This window comes from Urocitellus parryii, chromosome 4, assembly GCF_045843805.1.
Source record: "Urocitellus parryii isolate mUroPar1 chromosome 4, mUroPar1.hap1, whole genome shotgun sequence".
NCBI classification, from domain to species: domain Eukaryota; kingdom Metazoa; phylum Chordata; class Mammalia; order Rodentia; family Sciuridae; genus Urocitellus; species Urocitellus parryii.
In genome coordinates this window covers 204,066,939-204,087,333 of record NC_135534.1, presented here as the reverse complement: position 1 = coordinate 204,087,333, position 20,395 = coordinate 204,066,939, and the positions used below count along the sequence as shown (strand labels likewise).

Below are 20,395 nucleotides of genomic sequence, written 5' to 3'. Positions count from 1 at the left end.
TACTGTGGCGACAGTTTACATCTGTCCTCCTCTCACCATGCAGCCATGGGAAGGTTGGAGCGGGCCGCCAGATTTGCTTAGAAAAGACCTAGACAATTAGAACAAATAATTAATTAAAACGAAAAGACAAGACCTAGAGCTAGTGTGGGTGGGGAGGGGGTTGGCTGCTCATTATCCATCTCTCCTGGCAAGTGCTTGGGATTGGGGGGACACCAGACCTGTCCTCAGGCTCCAGAGGTAGGTTGCTGTTTGGTTGGCTGACGCTGCCCAGCCTGTTCCTGGCCCTGGTGACTTCGTAGGGTTAAGGTTGCAGACACCCAGGGCTGGGAAGAACTCTCCAATGTAGGCCCCAAACTGCCCACATCCCCCTCTGCCCAGCTGCTGACTGGCAGTGGACAGTCCTCATCCCCAGCCCAGCCAGCTTGGTTCAGTGGTTGGAGGAAGGAGCTCTGATAAGAGATTCTCTCTGCCTATTGGGTTTTTGTCTTGCCCTCCTCCCCCCTTGACCTGCCATTCACTGCCTGTGACCTTGGGCAAGGGACTTTAGATCCCAGCCTCCTCTGTGACCCTCTCTTGAAGCACAGAGTCTGCCTCGCAGAGTTCCGGGGAGGATGTGGTGAGATAACACCTGTCAGGCGTCCAGTTTGGCCACTGCCCATGGTGGACACAATGTATGCTAAGGTCTGCCCTCCTGTCTCTGGGCTGAGTCCCAGCTGTGCCAAATGATGTGCCCCACTTGCCTCTGGTAGCTGGTATTCTGCTGTGGGCCAGGATGATGGGGTGCTGCCAGGAAAGGGCACTTCCTGCTCAGGGCCAAATCTCTGCCCCCTGCAGGGGTGTGAGTAGGCAAGGAATGAGCCTGGTGTCTGAGCTCAGGCGAGGGGCTGCATGCTTTCTTGCCTGTTAGCTTGGATCTGCCCCATGTGCAGTGCCTCTGCACGGCATAGCTCAGGGACTGCTCTGGGAGGCAGGAGACAAGTGGTGGAGGGCCCTGGCTGTCAGCCTGCTGGTGGACAGGGGCAGAGGTGAGAGAGCCCCGGGCCTCCTCACCCCTTGCCCTTCTGGTTTCTCTGTCTTTGTCCTGCATCTGCCTTGTCCTCTGTTCTCCCTTCCCACTCCTGCCTAGCCCAAGAGCTTTCTCCTCTGGGAACCTTCCCTTGCCTTTTTGGCCTTGTCACCCCTGTAGGCCCTCATCTCAGGGCACTGGTCCTCATCCATGTATCTGGCTTCTTCCCCAGGCTGTGGGTCCTTCCTGGGCAGTAGTGGCCTTCCCTGCACCTCAGTTCTGGGGCCTGCTGCTGTGGGCTGGTGCTGCCCTGGGCTGGGACTGTTTTATTTTTTCCCCCTCGTTCTGGGGATTGAACATAGAGTCATGCTACCGAGGTACAACCCGGCCCTCTTTTTATTTATTTTTGAGACAGGGTCTCACTAAGTTGCCAAGGCTGTACTCAAACTTGTGATCCTTCTGCCTCAGCCTCCCAAGTTGCTGGAATTACAGGCATGAGTCACTGTACCCTGTACCACTGTGCCCTGCAGCCAGGCTGGGACTTTGCTCCCTTGGCTCTGAACCAGTGAGGGTGCTGGTATGGACTGTGTGGCAGCCACTGCCAGCCGCTGAGCCCAGCCCCTCCCCTAGCCTGTGCTGGAGGTATCAGTCTGTGTCAGGAGCAGCTTTCACCCACGCACCAGGCAGCTGGGTGCCACCATGGGCTCAGAGGCTGTGACTGTTAGGCAGCTGAGGGCCTTGCTGGTGGGAGGTGGGTGGACTGTCCTGCAGGGACAGTGATGTTCACAGCAGGCTGGGGATGGGGGAAGGGGCCTGGTGCCACAGTTGTACCTTGGCAATGCTGGGTCACTCTCAGACCACGGCCAGGGGCTTTGCCCTGAAGCCTCAGCTTCTTCCTCCACGTGGGGGTGCTCGCCTGGGGGCAGGAGGGGTCCCTGAGATCAGGGTGTTTGTGCTTAGCACATGGCCAGGCCTCTGTAAGGTAAAAACAGACCAAACCTGCTGAGAGGGGCTGCAGAGCCTGGGCTGGGGGTGCCCAGCTGGGTCCTCTCCACCTGCAAAGCACCCTTGCCTCTCACCACTTCCTCTCTGAGAACCAGACTCTCTGCAGACATGTGGGGGCAGCACACCTGTGGTTTGTGCTCTGCGTAGTCTCCCCCCTAGTTGCTCTGTGATCATTTCCTGGGCATCTTCTGTGGCTGGGTCCCTGGCTGGGCCCTGCAGTTGCAGCCCCCTCCAGGATCCCTTCTGTAGGGGAGGCACATGAATCTAGTTAGAGTTCCAGTGACAGTCCCAAGGAAAGATGTTGACCTGGGTCCAGGGGATGGGTGGGGTTAGAGGACAGCCCCAGATGAAGAGCCGGTGGCCTGGGAGTGGGCTTGGAATAGGCAAGGGCCTGGAGAGGGGTTCCATCTGAGGGGTGGGAGCTCGGAACAGGTGGAATCAGAGTAAAGTTTGTATTTTAGAACCACCAAGGACAGTATAAGGTGGCCTGCTGGGGCTGTAGGTTGCAGAAGGGCAGGTGAGTGTCAGCTGAGACGATCCCCACCCAGTCATCATGGAGTGACTGAAAGCAGAACTCAAGGCACCCTCTGCCACTACTGCCCCTGAGGACCCGCGCACAGACACTGTAGAACAAGAAGGCGGGGCGGGGCTGGGGCTGGGGCAGAGCGCGGGTGAAGTCCTGGGTGCGATCCTCAGCACCACATAAAGATAAATAAATAAAATAAAGATATTGTATGTATCTACAACTACAATAATAATAATAATAATAATAGTAATAATAATAATAAAAAGAAGGCTGAGACAGGTGGTGTGATGACATTTGTATAACGTCTGGAAGTGTCCAGTACAGGTTGGGTGAGGGTTACGTCTGGAAGGGGCTTCTGGGCCTACCCTATTCTGCTTCTGGAGGCTAGTTCCATGAATATGTACCCTGAGCTGCATTTTTCTGTGCCAGAAACAAGTCTCCAGATGCCCTGCACCTCTAGACAAAAATGAGGCACCTTTTTGGGCATCAGGAAGCCTGGAGGAGGTCCTCGGGATGTTGAGCAGGCCAGCCTGCACCGTCCTGACCCGTGAGCATCACTCTGCTTTATAAGACAGTACCTCGTCCTGCAGCTGCCGGCAGTCCTCTCTGGCTGGGAGTTTTTCTTCTGTCTCTTGCAAACCCCAGCAGGGCTTACGGGGCAGTTCTGAAGCTTGGTAGGCTCCTAAGGTTGCCAGGCTGCTGGGTCTCTCAGCCTTACTTTCCTCATCTGTGAAATGGATAGTAAGCTCCTCTGTGGTGCCTGGATGAAATGGGTGATGCCTGTTATGTGCCCATTATAGACCCTGTGTTTGATAAAGTCTGTGTTTGATAAAGGTTTGGTGGTGGTTGGTATCAATCCAGGGCAATGGACAGAGGGGGCCCCGGGCTGGGAGCAGAAAAGAAAGGCCTACGTTTCTCCTTTTCTCCTTGAGTTTCTCTTCTGTCTTCACGAGGTTCACCCATTCAAACAATTGTGATTAGAGCTGGGCCACTGCCTGGCCAAGATGCATGGTCCCTTTCTGGGGCCCATGCACAGAGGAGACCATTAGACACATCCATCTCAGAGACCTCTGAGCAGAACAGGGGAGGGGGACATCACCACTCTGCTTTGGGGTTGTCCTTTGATGTGCTCGCTCTGAGAGCCAGAGAAAGGTGGCATTGGACTGCAGCAGTTCCTAAGGGGGTTGAATTGGCTAAAGAGGGTCACATGTTATAGCTGGACCCAGATGTCCAGCATGGCTGCAGGCAAGCCTAAGACCTGGCCTATTCAAAGGAGTCCCCAGTGTCCAACTCGGTTTGTAGTAAGCGCTCTCTAAATGGATGTGGAGTGAATGACAGAGGCAGGGACTGGCCATTTTCAGAGAATCAAGTGTCCACGGAGAAGGTGGAAAATGGTGAGTAAGGCCCTTGTGGTCCTGCCTGACCCTGAGCCTTTTGTCCTGTGGCTAGAATCCCTGGGAGCTGCTAAGAAAGACTGGAAAAACAGGTCTGAGTTGGTGTCAGACTGTGAAGAAAAGCAGTCCCTAATTGTTTCATGGTCACCTGAGAAATCTCAGGAGCCACAGGAAGGTTGTGGATCAGTGGGAACACCTGGTGGCAGAACCAACGATGGAGATGATTCTTGACTGCAGAGAGGTGGGGAGAGCCCAGCTGGAAAGCTGCTGCCTGGGAGTGGCGCAGGAAGGTGTTGGGCAGCCCTGTGGAGCAACCTGGGGAGGCTCTTATGTGGCCAGCAGATATTCCTGGGTACCTACTGTGTGCAGGGAACTGGTGTTGGGACAGGGGAGGTAGTTGAACACAGCAGGGGCCCTGCCTCTGGGACCTTTGCTCTGGGGGACTGGCTCTGCTCTCACCATTTTCTGACTCAGGCCCAGAAGAGGAAGCTCACACATAGAGGGGGTGCCCTCAGAATGGGCCAGGTTGGAGGATGGGGTGCAGAGGACAGATGTACCCTCAGGACCCGAGTCCAGGCCTTCATGGAACCAGGCCCGGGAATGGGAATTCTCCCTTCTCTCTCCCCCTGTCTCCTCTGGTGAATCAAACACCACCCAAGGGTGAGTCAGCCAGGAGCGTCTGCATGTGCCTGGGCCACCTGCCCAGCCAGCTTGGTTGGAGGCCTGAGGAGACGACCAGATCACTGGTCCTGGGGCAGGGAAGGGGAACTGGCTCAGGGGCTCTGCGTGCTGCCTGGAGCTCCACATCCCTTTCTGTGGTTACTGCTGAAGGGCTAGGCCCTGCCCCAAAGGAGAAAAAGTTTATTTAGCACTCCTGTTTCAGAGGTTCCAGTTCATAGACAGCTGAATCCATTCTTTTGGGCCCAAGGTAAGGCAGAGCATCAAGGCAGAAGGGTTTGGCAGAGGAAAGCAACTAGGAACATGGCACCAGGAAGCAGAGTTTATATTTTGTCCTCACCAGGACAAAATATAAACACCAAAGGAATGCCCCTAGGGACCCACCTCCCCCAGCCCCAGCCTCCCTGCCTACAGTTACCATCCAGTCGAACTCTGTTGAACTCTATTGGGGATTAATGCATGGATTAGGTTCTGGCTCTCCTAACCCTATCTTTTCACCTCTAAATTTTCTTGCATTGTCCCACACATGAACTTTTGGGGCATACCTCACATCTAAACCATAACAGGTGCACACTCTGTGCTTGGTAACAACTCCACAAGAGAGGGACAGGGTGATGAAAGAGGCCCACAGAGGTCAAGTGTCCACTGGGTGGCAAAACCTGATCTTGGACCCCAGTGTCTCTGTCTTCCCATGCTTCTGTGGTGGGCCTGCTGAGCATCTGACAGGCTGAGGAAGGGCATTCGCCTACCAGGTTCAGCACTGTAGCTCTCTGTGCTACAGTCGAGGGTCCTGGAGGGGAGGTCGCTACCCAGACCAGTGTGATGGTTGTTGTGTCTTCACTTGAATTCCTGGGGTCTCTGGCCTCGTTCAGTCCTGGAGGTCCATGGGGGTCTAGGATCAGACAGATGGGTTCATATCACAGACCTTACATAGGTGACTTCACCACCTGTGACCTCAGATTTCTAGCCTGTGACATGGGAGCGATGGGCTGTGGATTTGGGGAGGTCAAGCATGGCACGCTCTTGGTTTAGTGCCTGACTTGTAGCAAGTACCCAGCAATGGGAAGCTGATCTTGGGCACTTTGCTAAACCAGCCTATGGGGAGCATTTCCTCCCATCTCCCTGCAACCTGGATTGACCTCACTTGTTCCCCAGCACCAGTGGGTCTTGCTGGGTTTGGTCCAGGTCATATCCCACCAACCCTGCATTCTGACCCAGTGAACATCTCTCACTCGGCATGAGCCTGTTTGCAGAGGCCAGTGTGACAGATAACTCATGCTGCTGTAAGACAGTTTCCTGAGAATGGCTCCATTCTCAGCAGATTTCTCAGGGATCCTGCAGCATGGGGACTGGGAGTGCAGACCACCTGTCACCTCAGTGTGATCTGTGGCAAGTGCCTGCACTCCCTGTTGATGTCCTCATCTGTGAAGTAGAAGCAGGAAGTCAATGCTTGAGAAGCACCCAGCACACAGGAAAATGCCCAGGAATCAGGAGCCAGGCTGGGCCACACTGGTGGTGGGGGTACCTTTGCTCAGGTCAAAGCCAGCTGTTTACTTTTTTTTTTTTTTTCTTTTTTCTGTGCTGAAGATTGAACCTAGGGCCTTGTGCTTGTCAGGCAGATGCTTTACCACTGAGCCACACCCCAACCTAGCATTTTACTTTGGGACCCTTCACTTGCTGTCCCTTGTGGGTTGCTCTTGAAAGAGGAGCAACCCCTGGCATCAGTTGAGAATCACATTCACAGATTAGAGCCTGGACAACAGCACTAGTCGGCCAGGTGTGGGGGCACACATCTGTAATCCCAAGTAACCTGGGAAGAGGATCACAAATTCGAGGCCAGCTTCAAAAATTTAGTGAGGTCTTAAGCAACTTAGCAAGATCCTGTCTCAAAATAAAAAATAAAAAGGGCTCTTGGGGCAGAAGACAGAGCATGGAGGCTGCTTGCCTGTGTCTGTAAAGCAGGGTTGCTGGCACCTGCCTGTGCTGGCTATTTGAAGACCATTCTCAAGGTTATTTGGCTGGAGAGCATCAGAATTCAAGCCCAGGTGGTCTGACTCCAGAATCCTTACTTTTAACCCTGTTCATCCTACCCCTGCAAGCCTGAGTGGCTGACCCATCTCTCACCCCTCGTCTGTCTTGGGGTTTGCAAAGCCTCAGTGTGCTGTCCATTCCGCTTGTTTGGTCACTTGCTGCTGCCAGCTTCCACTCCCTGCCCATCTGTCAATCCCTCAGCCATTGTTAAGGAGTGAAGAAGGCAGCGTGGGGCTCCAGAGGGCTCCTTTGAGCGCTCCAGCATCAGGCCCCAAGGGGTTTGGCTTCTAGGAACTTCTTACTGTCTCACTGCTGGAGGAGGGGCTGGCCGGGCCAGAACTTTTAACAAGCTGCTTCCCATGCACGTGGCCCTGAACTCCTGGCAAAGGCCAGAGCTGCTGGGCTGCCACGTTGGCTCTTCCGCCCCGCAGCCTCTGGACAGACGCCTTGGCTGGTCCTCCGGGTGGGCTCCTCCCCAGGCGGCTGCGCTCTTCTCCTTGGGGAAGCACTGGCACATGTTGTGGATTTAAATAGTTTACTTTTTGACTCTCGCTGCCCGGCCTGGGCTACTTTCCTCAGCCAGGACCTGGCTTGCGTCCGTCACTGCAGCCGCTTGCTCCTCCAGGAACTCGGCCAACTCCAGGATCTGCTTGCTGGGAGTAGGCAGGGCCCAGGATGGGTGGCTGCATGGCAGAGGAGGGACTCACACGATGGAGCTTGCTAGGTGACCCTTATTACCATTATTATTAATGGGACCAGCCTTCCTAGGGACCCAGGAGCACAGCTGGGACTGGGCAGTCCCTGGTGCTCTCACAGGTCTCATGCCTGCCAGGTCCCCCACCAGAATCACCTGAGGGCTTGTTTGAAGTGTCTTCCAAGGCCTATAGCAGCAATCCTCAACGGGGGTGATTTGGCAGTATCTGGAGACGTTCCTGGTCATACGTGGAGCTGTGCCACAGGCAGGTGCTACTAAACATCCCACAATGCACAGGGCAGCTCCTCAAAGAGGAGCTCTGTCCCAGAGTCTACCGTTGGGACCGGGCCTGCTGGGAGTCTTCATCTGTGAGAAGCTAGTGGATCTGTTCATGCTCCCTGAGTCTGAGTGGCCCACCCTGCTGGCCCCACTCCACTCTTGCTTGCGAGGTTGAGCACGTGCTCTTGCCAGGCAGGGCCCCATGCCAAGCATACTGGTGGTGAGAGTGCTGGGCTGACGGTGCTGCAGCTGGAGAGGTGAAGTGGTAGGCGGTGGTAGGGTGGTCCTCCACCATAGCTCCATCATGAGGGCTGGGCTCCCCACTAGTCCCTGGGGTTCCCTCTGCTGGGCTCTCTGCTCCTTCCGTGACCACCAGTCACCACTGCACTTAAGCTCTAAATCAAAGAAGAGGCCTCATGGGCCCATTGGTGCCTGGCAGTCTGTGCCCAGGAAGTAGCTCCTATGGCATTGACCCGCATGGTGGACACCCACCCAGGGCCAAGGCTCTGGAGTCTTGTTGTACTTACTGGTGCTGCAGCTGCTGAGGACGTGGCAGAGAGCTGACCTTGGCAAACCATGGAGCCTTAAATCCAAGGTGGCCCCTACTAGGAGACCCAAATTTCACCATTTGAGAAGCTGAGGCTGGTAACTCACTGCACTCTGACCTGCCTCCCCTCACAGCTTCTGAGACCTCTTCATAGAGCCTTTGGTTGCTGGGAGCCTGGGTCCTGCATCCCCCTCCTCCAGACATCCACTTAACTTTCCTGCTGTCGAGAGCAGTTGACTCGGGGAAATGGAAAGGAGGAGTCTGGGAGTCTTGAGGGTGGGCTGCTTTAGGCAGCATCCATCCCTGGTGTGTAACCTTGGACCTCCCCTCCCCTTTGGACCTCAGCCTTTTCATCAGAAAAATGGGAACAATAGTGGCACACCTTAACAGGACTGCAGGTATCCATTGGTCATGTGATAAATGAAGAAGGAGCTCAAGCACAGGATGCTTCAGTGTTGGTGGCTGAGGGGAGGCCGAGGGGAGCGTGCTCCGAGCAGGCCCTGCCCAGGGAGAGCACACAGCTCTGGCTCGACTCTCTCCTGGGCTCTGGGGAGAGAAGCAGTTGCAATAAAGACAGGAGATGTGGTCCCTATCTGCATGGGGCCCTGATGGTGGCCCACAACCCTCCCTGGTCTCCTGATACCCAGTGAGGAGGATGCTTTGAAGATGTGGCCACAAAGATACTGTTTTGGCAGAATTCTTTGTATCTTGGGCAAGCCTTGTAGAAAGGAGCCTGGACGTGACACCGTAGAGTCACCCAAGGGCCCCATGTAGTGCAGGGAGACCACCCTTCACAGACAACTCGAGGCTCACAGAGATGGGGCTTCCCTAGACCTTCCAGGCAGTCTGGTCCTGTTCTTGGCCTTCTCTCGGCTCTGCTGAGAGCTACCTCCTTCCTTCTGGATCTTTCCTGTCCTCTTCCTGCTAGCTGGAACATCTTTCTCCCAGATCTTCATCCAGCCCCCCTCAGACTTAAGGTCCCTTGACATCACTGCCACCGGAGCAGCCCCATTCCTGCTCTGCTGGTGTTCTCTGTCCTCTGTCAGAGACTGTAGCAGCTGCCTCCCCACTTGACCCGGGCTCTCCAGGAGGTGTGCCCACATCATGCCCTACTCCCTCAACGAGCGTCCACAGCAGGTTTCTATGGGTGCGTCACAGAGAGCCAGCCTAGCAGCTAGGTCCAGGTTCCAGGAGAGTGGGGAGGTTCTGAGGATATCCGCTGGTGGGGGGCTCCACTCTGTTTCAGGGCAGCTCAGAAATAGCTGGGTTCTGCCTCTGCCATGGTCACAGAGGCTGCGGCTGACGGAGGGCTCGCCCTGTCTCGCTGGGAGTTGCACGTCTAATTGTGTGTCTTATAGCTAAAAAAGAAACCAGTCTCTCTAATTACCTGTCCCCAGCTGTGGGAACTGGGAAGCACGCCCTAAACCCTGACTGGTGGGGCCAACTGGCAGTGCTTCCGCAGGGGGTGGCCCAGGACTCAGGCTGCTGGTACTTCACGCTTTGCTTATACCCTGCCTTCCTATCCTCATCCCATCGTCTCCTTTTTCAATTTAAATTCAATTAACTGGGCACAACTCTTGGGACCAAATGAAGGTGGCATCCCTGACCTGCACCACAGACCTGATGAGCTGCCACCTTCCTTCTGCCTTTGTCCCCTTACACCAGTGTCAATAAGCTACGTCTGGGGAGCCAGGAGTCCAGGGTTCTGGGCCTCCCTGGGCTGAAATGATCTCTTCCTCTGGGCTTTGGTTTTGTCATTTTATTTTACTCATTTATTTAGTACTAGGATTGAATCCAGGGCCTTGTGCAACCTGAGATTTTGTCATTTTAAAATTGCATTTCTGGCTGGACGTGTGGCACACACCTGTAATCCCAGCCACCCAGGAGGCTAAGGCAGGAGGATTGCAAATTCAAGGCCAACCTCAGCAATTTAGCAAGGCCTTAAGCAACTAGTGAGCTCACTGCACTTCCCCCCCCCCCCCCCCCCGTCACTGGGGACACATGTTGGGTGCCACTGTGCCTGGCCAACAGTGTTCCAGGCAGGCTGAGTCTATGCAGTGCCATGTGGACATCTCCAGTTTTCTCTGTGCACATGGACATTTGTACATGTCACTTAAAAAATGTGGGACGCTTCTGCATTTTGTTTGAACTGTGATGGCTGTCCTTCCCTGTTGGTGAGCAGACCGCCACCCTCCTCCCCCTTCTTTCTGGCACTTGCTCACTTGACCCCGTTGAGTGGTCAGTCCCCTGTTACACATTTGGCTTTTTCCTCAGATGTGAACGTGAACGTGAACCCTCCATCTGTGGCCACTCCTGCACAGGCGGTGCTCCCGGCTCCCAGTGCCTTCACACGGTCCCTTTGTAAGACTGGGATTGAGCCCCCCCTCGGAGCTCCTTTCCCACCCCTCTGTCCCTTGCTCCCTCTGTACCAGCCACTCAGGCCCCTCACGGCTCCACAGTGGCAGCAGGCATCCTGCCTGAGGGCCTTTGCACTCCTGTTCCTCAGCCAGGATTGCTTTCCCGGTCTCCTCACCTCTCACTGCAGCTCTGGGCTCCGCGGTGATGTTCCTGCTCAGACCTTCCCTGGCCACCTTCTCTCATGTCCCCCTTGCCTGGGCACTGCCCACTTCTGTTCCAAGTTCCCTTCCCCCACGGCACTTGCCACTCTTGGGCATGTGCCAGCGCGTGAAGGCAAGACTCTGCCTGCTGTTTACTACTCGTGTCTTAGGGTTTGGGTGCCTGGCATGCAGTGGGTGCTTCATAAAAGGTTCTGAGTGAATCAGGTCTCAGGCTTCCTCAGCCTGACCTGGCCAGCTCCCTCCCTCTGCAGGGACCCTGGGTCTGATGGGGAGCCTGTGCTGTCCTGGTGGCAGATGTGGCTTTAGGGCTGTGACCCAGGCCCTGGGCAAAGATGGGCTGGGGTCCAGATGGCTCTGTTGCCCACAGCTCTGGGATTTGGGGTGGGCTGCGGAGCATGGGCGCCTCCCTTTCCTCATGTGAAACTTGGGCCAGGAAGAGTCACCTGTCGTTGAAGTGGGGGGGGCACAGTAGGCCTCCAGGAAGGGGCCGCCCCTGTGGCATTTATCTTACCTTGCTGTGACCCCGGGGTGGGCCAGGGTGAGGCTGTTCCCGTGGGAGTGGTGGCATCTAATAGGCCATTGTTTAGAGTCCTGCGGGAACAGGACAGAGGCCCCACACTAATCCTGTGGCCCTACCCAGGCTCACCTTCCTGCAGAGGAGGGGACACGCCTGTCACCTGAGCCAGGAAGGTCTCCCTGTGGCTTTCCCAGGCCTGACCTGGCAGGGCTGACAGGAACCACACATGGGCCTGGGGCCTCCTGACCGGGCGTTCCCCTGGCAGTGGACAGAGTTCCCAGCACTACCTCACCTCCCCTGGCTGTTTGAACAGCCTCCAGCACTGCCCGCCGGGTGGGTGAGGCCTGAGGTCTGCCTGAGCTGGCCACGCCCGCCTCCCTCTCTTCAGGCTTGAGCTCAGCCTCTTCAGCTCTGTTCTGTCTTTGCTCCTCTGCCTCCTTTCTGTGTCTGCTCTCAGCCTCAGCCTAAGCCATAGTCCATGGGGCAAGTAGTCACTTCCAATGAGATCCAGCATCCTCACTGTGACCCTGGAGGTCCAGTAGGACCTCACCCCATTCTCCCTTACCCGTCTCCCTGCTGGCCTCTCTCCAGCTACCTGCTCCTGTGCTCGTTTCTACCTCAGGGCCTTTGTACTTGCTGTTCACACTCACACCCTCCCTCACTGTGAGCCTTGCTCCAACATCACTGCCATAAAGGCCATCACCAGCCACCCACCTGAAGTAGCAGCCACTGCCTTGAACTTCTGCCCAGCACCCACCTTCTCTGTACTGTCCTCCCTGTTTCTACCTGACCCACCATATATATTTTTAGGGGTAGGGGAACAGTTCTATTGAGACAGTCCACACACCATACAATTCACCCATTTAAAGCGCATAACCCAGTGGGGGTTTTTGATTTTGTTTCGGGTGCTGGGGTGAACCTGGGGCCTCAGGCATGCCATTCCCAGCCTGCAGTCCAGTGGTGTTTTTGTTTTTGTTTTTTTGGCACTAGGGATTGAGCCCAGGGGTGCTTAACCACTGAGCCACATCCCCAGCCCTTTTTATTTTTTATTTAGGGCCTCACTAAATTGCTGAGGCTTGTGATCCTCTTGCCTCAGCCTCCTGAGTCTCTGGATTACAGGTATGCTATGTGTTTTGTTTTGTTTTTTTATGCTGCTGGGGCCTGAACCCAGGGCCTTGTGCATGCAAGGCAAGCACTCTACCAACTGAGCTGAATCCCCAGCCTTTCAGTGGTTTTTAACATTCAGAGGATATGCCGTCATCACTATGTCATTCACAGAACCTTTTCGTCACTCCGTCAAGAAACCCTATGTCCGTTAACTGCCACTCATCTCCCCAACTCTCCCAGCCCTGGCAACCCCCAGTTTCCTTTCTGCCATGGATTTACCCTCTAGGCATCTCACAGAAATGAGACCTTGTGCTGTTGCCCTGTGTCTGCTCCAGCCATTCACTGTTGACGTTTCCAAGGGTAACAGCGGTGTAGCATGTGACGTGCTTCATTTCTCTTTATTGCCCACTAATATTCCATCATGTGACTGGACCACGAGTTATTTATCCGTTCGCCCACTGATGGCCATCTGGATTGCTTTCCCTTTTTGGCTGCTGTGGCCACTTATGTGCAAGTCTTTGTGGACATGGGTTTCATTTCTGTTGCTGTGTACCTAGGAGTGGAATTGTTGGATCATTTGGTGACTCTGTGTTCAACCTTTTGAGGAATTATGAGCCAGTTTCCAGATGGACATGGCTGGGTGTCTCAGGGACATAGCAGGGTACTGTTGGCCCCATGAGCCTGTGGGGCCTGCCCACCTGGCTCTCCTGGGCTCTGGGCCTATGAGCCAAGTCCTGGTTCTAGCCCTGCCCCTCTGCCTGTCAGTCTCGGGGCTGTGATCTTGGGTGGGGGCCTTAGTGCCCTCAGAGCAAGCTCGGGGCTCAGAGGATGCCTCTCTGCCAGCTGACTCTCCACCCTGAGGCCCCATCAGGTGGCTAACCTGAGCTCCTCGGGTCACCCAGGGTGCAGAGAGGTCACTTCCTCAGCTGTCTGCTTGGCCATCCGGTTAGGTGGGATGAGCTGAGATATGGTCTCTCACCCCGCCCCCACCCTTCCGCAGCCACCCTTTCCTGAGCACAGGTTCTGCCAGGTGGATGGGATGAGGCCAGGCAGGCTCACTGGCTCCTGCTGCCCCCACATCAGCTGGCCCAGCTCGGCTCAGTGGCTCCCATCCCTCTGATTCCCCAGTAAAGGGTGCTGGGTCTGCCTGTGTGGCTGTGCTCCTGGGCCTAGGAGGGACTCGGGGGATGGCCAAACCCCAGTCAGTTCCGGGAAGCCCGGGGCCTAGAGCTGGGTGGCTTGTGTTCCGTTCTGCTCTGCTCTTGCTGGCGCTGGGCCTCTGAAGGGAGTCACAGCTCTAGGTCACCTGGGTCCTGGAATCGGCTGATAGTGGTCAGGAGAGTTGGGCACGATCACCTGTCTGCACTCCAGGCAGGCACAGTGACCGTGGCCTTTTTGTTTTGCAGTTGTGGATGAGCAGCCTGCCTCTGTTTTATTTTGATGTGACGTTAATGCTCGAACCCAGGGACTCACCTGTGCTAGGTAGGAGCTCTGCCACTCAGCTGAGCCCCCGCCCGCGGCCACGGCTTCTCAGTTTTCTGGACAGTGCCAGGCACGCCACATGAGCAGCGGCCCACAGGGGTAGCCGTTGGATGTTGCTGCTGCTGTTACCAGTGGTGAAGAGGGGCTGGAGTCTGGCAGGACCAGGCTGAGGGCCAGTTCACCTGGGGTGTTCCCCTGGCGGAAGCCTGGAAGTCTGATGTGGGCCACGGGAAGTGGCCAGCAGGAGCCTGGCAATTCTTGTGAAAATACCGTGACTTGTGATACGAAGTGGGAAGTGAGGGTTCTCTCCCTCCGCTGGTACAGGCCCCCTAGTGTGGACCCTGCCCAGCTGTCTCACACTCACTGTCTGGCCTGGTCTGCAGGGAGGAGGTACAGGAGAACTGCGTGCGCTGGCGGAAGAGGTTCACCTTCGTGTGTAAGATGAGCGCCAACCCAGCCACGGGCCTGCTGGACCCTTGCGTGTTCCGTGTGTCTGTGCGCAAGGTGAGGCTGGGCTCCGGGGCCCTGGGCCTGGGAACCCAGGGCCGCGGGTGGGGGTGACTTCCCTGGTGGCTTTAGGCCCCTCCCTGACACCCCCTCATGGGGAAAATGTGGGACCTGCCTTGCCCTCTTCCTCCCTGGCACACAAATTTGGGGGGGATCTGGGGAGACCTGTGAGGTGCCTAGAGTTCTGTTCACCCTGTTGCTTGTGTCTCCCTCCCTGTGTAGGAGCTGAAAGGTGGGAAGGCTTATTCTAAGGTAAGAGGAACTGTGTGAAGGGTGGTGGGATGGGCTGGGGTAGCACTGGATGGGCCTACGAGAAATTTCCAGAAGGATTTCTAGCCCTCTCTCTGCTCCAAACAGGAGACACTCAGCCCTACATGAAATGGAGTGGTTTTTTTTTTTTTTTTTTTTTTGTGGGGAGGGTACTGGGGATTAAACCTAGGGGTGCAAACAACTTGCAGGTTCATAGAATGATCCCTCTCCTCTTTCCTTCTCCACCTCACCACTGGGGGTGGTTAGGATCTTTCTGACCTTTTTCTTTTCTGTTTTTGTGGTGCTGGGGGTGGAACCTGGGGCCTCATGCTTGCTAAGCAAGTGCTTTCTACCACGGACCTATACTCTCAGACCTTTTAAGGAAAAACATGAAAGAAGTATTTTACATATTGAATAAGTAAAAACACACATTTTATTTAGAGAACTATAAAATGAGTGTCTCTACATGTATTCATGTGCCTGAAAGCAATATGACTTTATAAATACACGAACCCTATAGCTTGGGGTTTTTACTTGCAGTGCATCCTGGGCATCTTTTCTTGTCATCGCAGATTTCTGTGCTTTCTAGTGGCAGCAGCTCCCTTTGCAGGGCTGGCCACAGCTGACTGAGCCAGGCTCAGTCCTGGCATCTGTGTTGTTTTGGGCTCTGACAGACGGTGCACAGCTCAGCCCTGCGTAGTGAAGGCCTTTCTGCTGGGAAAGTGGGAGAAGACGGCTGGCTCTGAATAAGCCTGCTCTGCCCTCAGCCCTTTCTGTGGGAACTTCCTGCCCACCCTCCCCTGGTGGGGAGCTCTCAGCTTACCCTCTGTGGCTCTTAGGTGGCCAGCCCAGCAGCAGCAGCCTGGGCTCTGTCATCAGGCAGGAGGGGACGCACCTTTGCCTCGCCTCTCCCCCTGCATGAAGCCTGTGGAAGCTGAGCCACCCGGTTCTCCACCCGCAGAGCTCCAAACCCTGTGGGCTGCCCTGGCACAGAGGACAGGGTGGCTGGAATCAGCTGTGGAAGGAGCTGTTAGAGTGGACATTTCTCCCCTACCGATTTATTTGGGTGAGGACAGCTACCCACCTAGGAAAGAAGCCACCAGCAAACAACCAGGAACATATTGAGGGGTGCTGATGGGATCCCAGCTCGGCAGAAACTGCCCCTCCTTTTGCAGTAAGGTGTCCCCACCACTCAGTAGTGCACCAGTCACTGGGGACGACACAGAGCCTAGAGCAGTGTTGCTGATCAGGCATAGCTCCTGTACTGTCCCTGCCAGTCAAGCCATGTGTCCCTGATGAAGTCACTTTTGTCCCTGAATTTAGTCTCTTTATCTTTAAAATGGGGGTCCCTCTGTGAGCCAGTGGGAGAGCTGGCTCCAGTGACCTGATTCTGGAGCCTGTGCCTCCAGACACTGCAGTAGACACTTTTATGTAGCTGGTATCCAGTAAATGTCCCCAATAGGCTAGGTTGTCCCTGATGTCCCCAAGCCCTGCACCCTGCACTTCAGCCTCAGTTTCCCCCACAGTCACCAGATGAGGCTTGTGTCTAGCTCACAGCCTCCTGAGCTTCCGGGTTTCCTTCACTCCCTTCCCATCCCTGCTCCTCACTTCCACTCGGCGTTGAGCAGCCCCCGTCTGACCCTGGACTCTGCCCACCAGCCCCACTTCCCTGGGGATCCTGCCCACTCCACAGAGGGTCCCTTCCTCTGTTCCCAGGCCCCCTCGTGGGGTGCCCCTTCACCCCCCTGCCGAGTTCCCACGGGCCTCCCCTCCTCCCGCTCCCGCTCTCCTGGCAGCTCTCGACAGCACAGCCTTGTTTCTCAGGGAACAATGTGTCTGTGTCACAGACAACAATGTCCTTTCATCTCAGGCGTGCTGGCCTCAGTGCACACTGGGACGCGCACAAAGGGTGCTTTGTGCCACTCAGGGATGTGAGCTCCTGGCTTTGCCACGTCGGTGCTGCCGACCCAGGGTCCAGTGCCTGGGTGCCAGTTATGCAACAGTTTCTGAGGGCCATGGGGTGGTCCCGGGACTGTGCCTGCCCTCCCCTCCCCTTCTCCACCTCTGCAAGTTAACCCTTGCGGAGGTCTGCTGCCTGTGCCCACACGCTGCAGCCTCCCACACGCTTCTCTTCTCCTCGCAGCTGGGCTTCGCCGACCTGAACCTAGCTGAGTTTGCAGGCTCAGGCTCCACAGTGCGCTGCTGCCTGCTGGAGGGATACGACACCAAGAACACCCGCCAGGACAACTCCATCCTCAAGGTACCAGGGACCCTGCTGCCTCTCGCATCCCTCCCAGGATGGACCTGACTCCCAGCAGAATCCTCCAGAGGGTTATTAAAATACAGGTTCTTGGGGCTGGGTGCAGCTCAGTTGCCTGGTTCCTGCCTGGCATGCATGAGGCCCTGGGCTTAACCCCTAGCCCAGGGATGGGGGCATCATGTGGGCCCTGGGATCAGGACCTCAGCTTTGCCATCTGTGGTGGGTGGATGGACCCAGCAGCCTGAGGGTTTGGCAAGCATGTTCACCAAGTCAGCCTTGTGCTGAGTGCTTGCCGCCTCCTACCTCACGACCAGACGGTAGCTGGTTGAAGCCCCAGGTGTGTGCAGGAGGAGGGGAGTTGAAATATAAGTTCCATCATTTGCCCCCTCACAGGAGATCTGGTACTTGACCCCCAAAACATTGCCTGAGGTCTGAGGGGGGCTTGGTGGGAGAGCATTTGCCTAGCCTGCGAAAACATGAGGCACTAGTTTCCATCAGCAAAACACACACACACTAACACCCCAATTTGCCCTGCCTGACTGAGGCAGCCTGGCTCCTGTTGGAGTGGGGGGGTAGAATCCGTGTCCTGATCCATGTGCACCGGGGAAGCCTGCTCCGACTGCTGGCCGTGTACAGGTCTCCAGTGGCCAGGACAGCTCCCACCCTTTGGGCAGCTGCCTCTTTGGCCTCTTGGGAAGAGAGATGTCTGGATGGCCACTACCAGCACACCTCTTCCTCCCTCTCCACACCTTTCTACCTGGTTGAGAAGACGGGCTCATCCTAACCCCACCCAAAGAGCTGACCCAGGAGGAGCCAGCTGCGCCCTGTGCACAACTGGGCATGAGATGGTGGCAGGGGTTCCAGAGGTACCGGGAGAAGTCCAGGCTGGCTGTACTGGGGCCAGGCCTTTCAACCTCCCCAGTAGTAAGCCTGTGCACCCTCAGCCAGAACAGGTCAAGGGAGCCTGGGGTCAAGTGGCCTGGGATTCAAGGACATCGCCCCGACATCCCATCTGCAAGGTCTTAGGCAGTCACTTCCCCCAGTCTTTTTTTTTTTTTTTTTAAAAACTCAGGGCTTTCGCCTGCTTTATAGGCCACTATGGTGACTGAGTGAACAACCCATAAAAACACTAAGCCCAAGCCAGGTGTGCTGGTATATGCCTGTCATCCCCGTGATGTGGAGGTTGAGACAGGATCACAAGTTCAATGCCAGCCCCAGCAACTTAGTGAGACCCTGTCTCAAGATAAGAATTGAAAAGGCCATTGCCTGTCTTTGCCCAAGTGGATATTCAGTTCTTAACTGGCTTCATGCTTTACATTCATTGGACTGTCCCAGCTGCCGCCTGCCTGGTGGACCCTGTGAGCATCCCCCAGACCCATGAGGGGCTCTGTGAGACCTCTTCCCACTCCTGTCGTGGTGGGCTCTCCCTCACACAGCTGGGCACTGCAGATGGGTGTGAATGTGGCCCAGCCCTGGAGGAGCTCCGTGTCTGGTCATAATTTAATTTTCATTTTTATTGATGCATTATGGTGTAGTCAGTGGAGGGATTTGTTGTGACACAGTAGTCCGTGTACACAATAGCTAGTCATAATTTAAGATAAGAGGAGCCAACTTACACACTCCCTGCAGTGCCCAGCCGAGCGGACCCATCTCGCGGCATCTCCCCACCCGCCAGGCAGGCCTCAGGATCCACTGCAGCCTCCACGCAGGAAACGGGTGCTCAGTGTGAGCAGGTGCTTTGCCATAGCCCCAGCCGTGCAGGAGGAGCAGGAGGCTGCTGGGCAGCACGGCTGACCCCTCCCCTCTTCCCATAGGTCACCATTGGTATGTTCCTGCTCTCTGGAGACCCCTGCTTCAAGACGTGAGTGCTGGCCTGGCTGTAGGAGGGGTGGGAGCTCAGGGGATGAGGGGATGGGGACTCTTCCCTCCTCCAGGCCCTGAGGCTCCTGTCTCCATCTAATCCTGAGAGGGGGCACCCTGGTCATACCTCTCTGTCCTTCCAAGGCCACCCTCCACTGCCAAGTCCATCTCCATCCCGGGCCAGGACTCCTCCCTGCAGCTGACGTGTAAAGGTGGCGGGACCAGCAGCGGTGGCGGCAGCAGCACCAACTCCCTGACAGGGTCCCGGCCCTCCAAGGCCCGACCCACCATCCTGGGTTCAGGTACCGTTTCCCCACCTCCCACCCCTCCCCTACCCAGGACCTGCTTTTACCTCAGCAGCGCCCTGGGGGAGACGGTGCTGGAAAAGGTTGTGGTGGACGGTGTGTGTCTGCCCTGCTTCCACAGACGGTCTAAGCACCTACTGCGCTGGCCACAGTGCTGGGGCCTGCACCACTAGAGGGTGCAGTGTCCCTGCCCTCGTGGCCCTCCAGTCTCAGAGGGAAAATGGGCATTAACCAAACTATAATAAATCCCAGGCATGTCCACCTGCAGATGTGCTGAACGGGGGGACAAGCCCAGCAGGTGGGATCTGAGTGCCCAGCGAAGGCCTCCTTGAGGAGGTGGCATCTGCACTGTGACCTTGGGTGTGGGACACGGTTTGCCAGGCAGATGAATGTGCTCTTGCCCTCCCCCTTGCCAGGTGAACTTGACTAACCATCACACGTCTTCAGGACCAGTGTCCTCTAAAAAATTGGATTGCTAAAAAAAATAAATAAATAACATAAGTTTGAGGCCAACCTCAGCTACTAAGTGAGACCCTGTCTCAAAATTTAAAAATGAAAAAAAAAAAAGACTTAGTGACTTAGTTATTGTAATTCATTTTAATGTTTGTGAGTGTCATCCATGTTGCTATGTATTTATCTATAATGTGGTATGTGTATATGAAAGTTTGCATTTCCTAAATAAAGAAATAAAAAGTGGGATTGCTAATAGTCACTACATTCCCACAAGAGTAGTTAGAGAGGAGGTAGGCCTCAGGTAGCTCAGCAGATGCTTCTTGGGTGGTTCTGCCCCCAGAGCCTAAACGCGTGAGGGACCCCTCTGACCTCAAGGGCCCTGTTTTCTTACCATTGCAGCAAGAGAGGCCCAGAGCAGAGCTGGGTTCTTGCCTGCCGTGGCCTGGAGGTTGCATCAGGAAGAGCTGCGGGCACCACGCTCTCTCCAGCACCGGGCAGGGGGTTCCCAGAGGAGACAGCTGCCTGGGATCCTGACCACCCCAACACAGATGTCCTGGTGCAGGGTGGGAGAGGCACCTCTCCTGGGCTGGGTGGACTTTGAGTCCCCACTTGTCCCTGCAGCTGGTCCCCTATGGAATGCAGAGAACCTATTGAGATTTAAAGAGACACCTGGCTTTAGGGGGCACATTGACAGGCTTAGAGTCCAGCCCATGGCCTGGGGGTGCTTGTTTCTGGAGCAGGGAGTGGGTGAGTCCTGTGTGTTGGCAGGGAGGCTGGTGGGCAGCACTCAAAGCCCAGCAGAAGCCCCTTCCCCGTGTCTCTGCTGGGGAGTGCGTTCTGAAGTGCACTGGGATAGAGACACTGAGCTGTCCTTTGGGGCCTGGCCTGCTCCCCTGCCCCTGCCCACCCTGCTCTC

The 20,395-nt window shown here is 55.8% G+C and overlaps 1 protein-coding gene across 1 annotated transcript in view; it reads left to right on the top strand.

Annotated features, from left to right (window-relative positions):
• The window catches only part of Eeig1 (estrogen-induced osteoclastogenesis regulator 1), a 32,504-nt gene that overhangs the window by 6,392 nt on the left and 5,717 nt on the right, over nucleotides 1–20,395 (top strand). Inside the window, exons 2-6 of the mRNA XM_026386469.2 lie at nucleotides 14,229–14,349; nucleotides 14,575–14,604; nucleotides 16,745–16,861; nucleotides 18,676–18,722; nucleotides 18,866–19,023. Of these exons, the coding sequence (XP_026242254.1) occupies nucleotides 14,229–14,349; nucleotides 14,575–14,604; nucleotides 16,745–16,861; nucleotides 18,676–18,722; nucleotides 18,866–19,023 (473 nt within the window). The remainder of the gene's footprint in view (nucleotides 1–14,228; nucleotides 14,350–14,574; nucleotides 14,605–16,744; nucleotides 16,862–18,675; nucleotides 18,723–18,865; nucleotides 19,024–20,395) is intronic.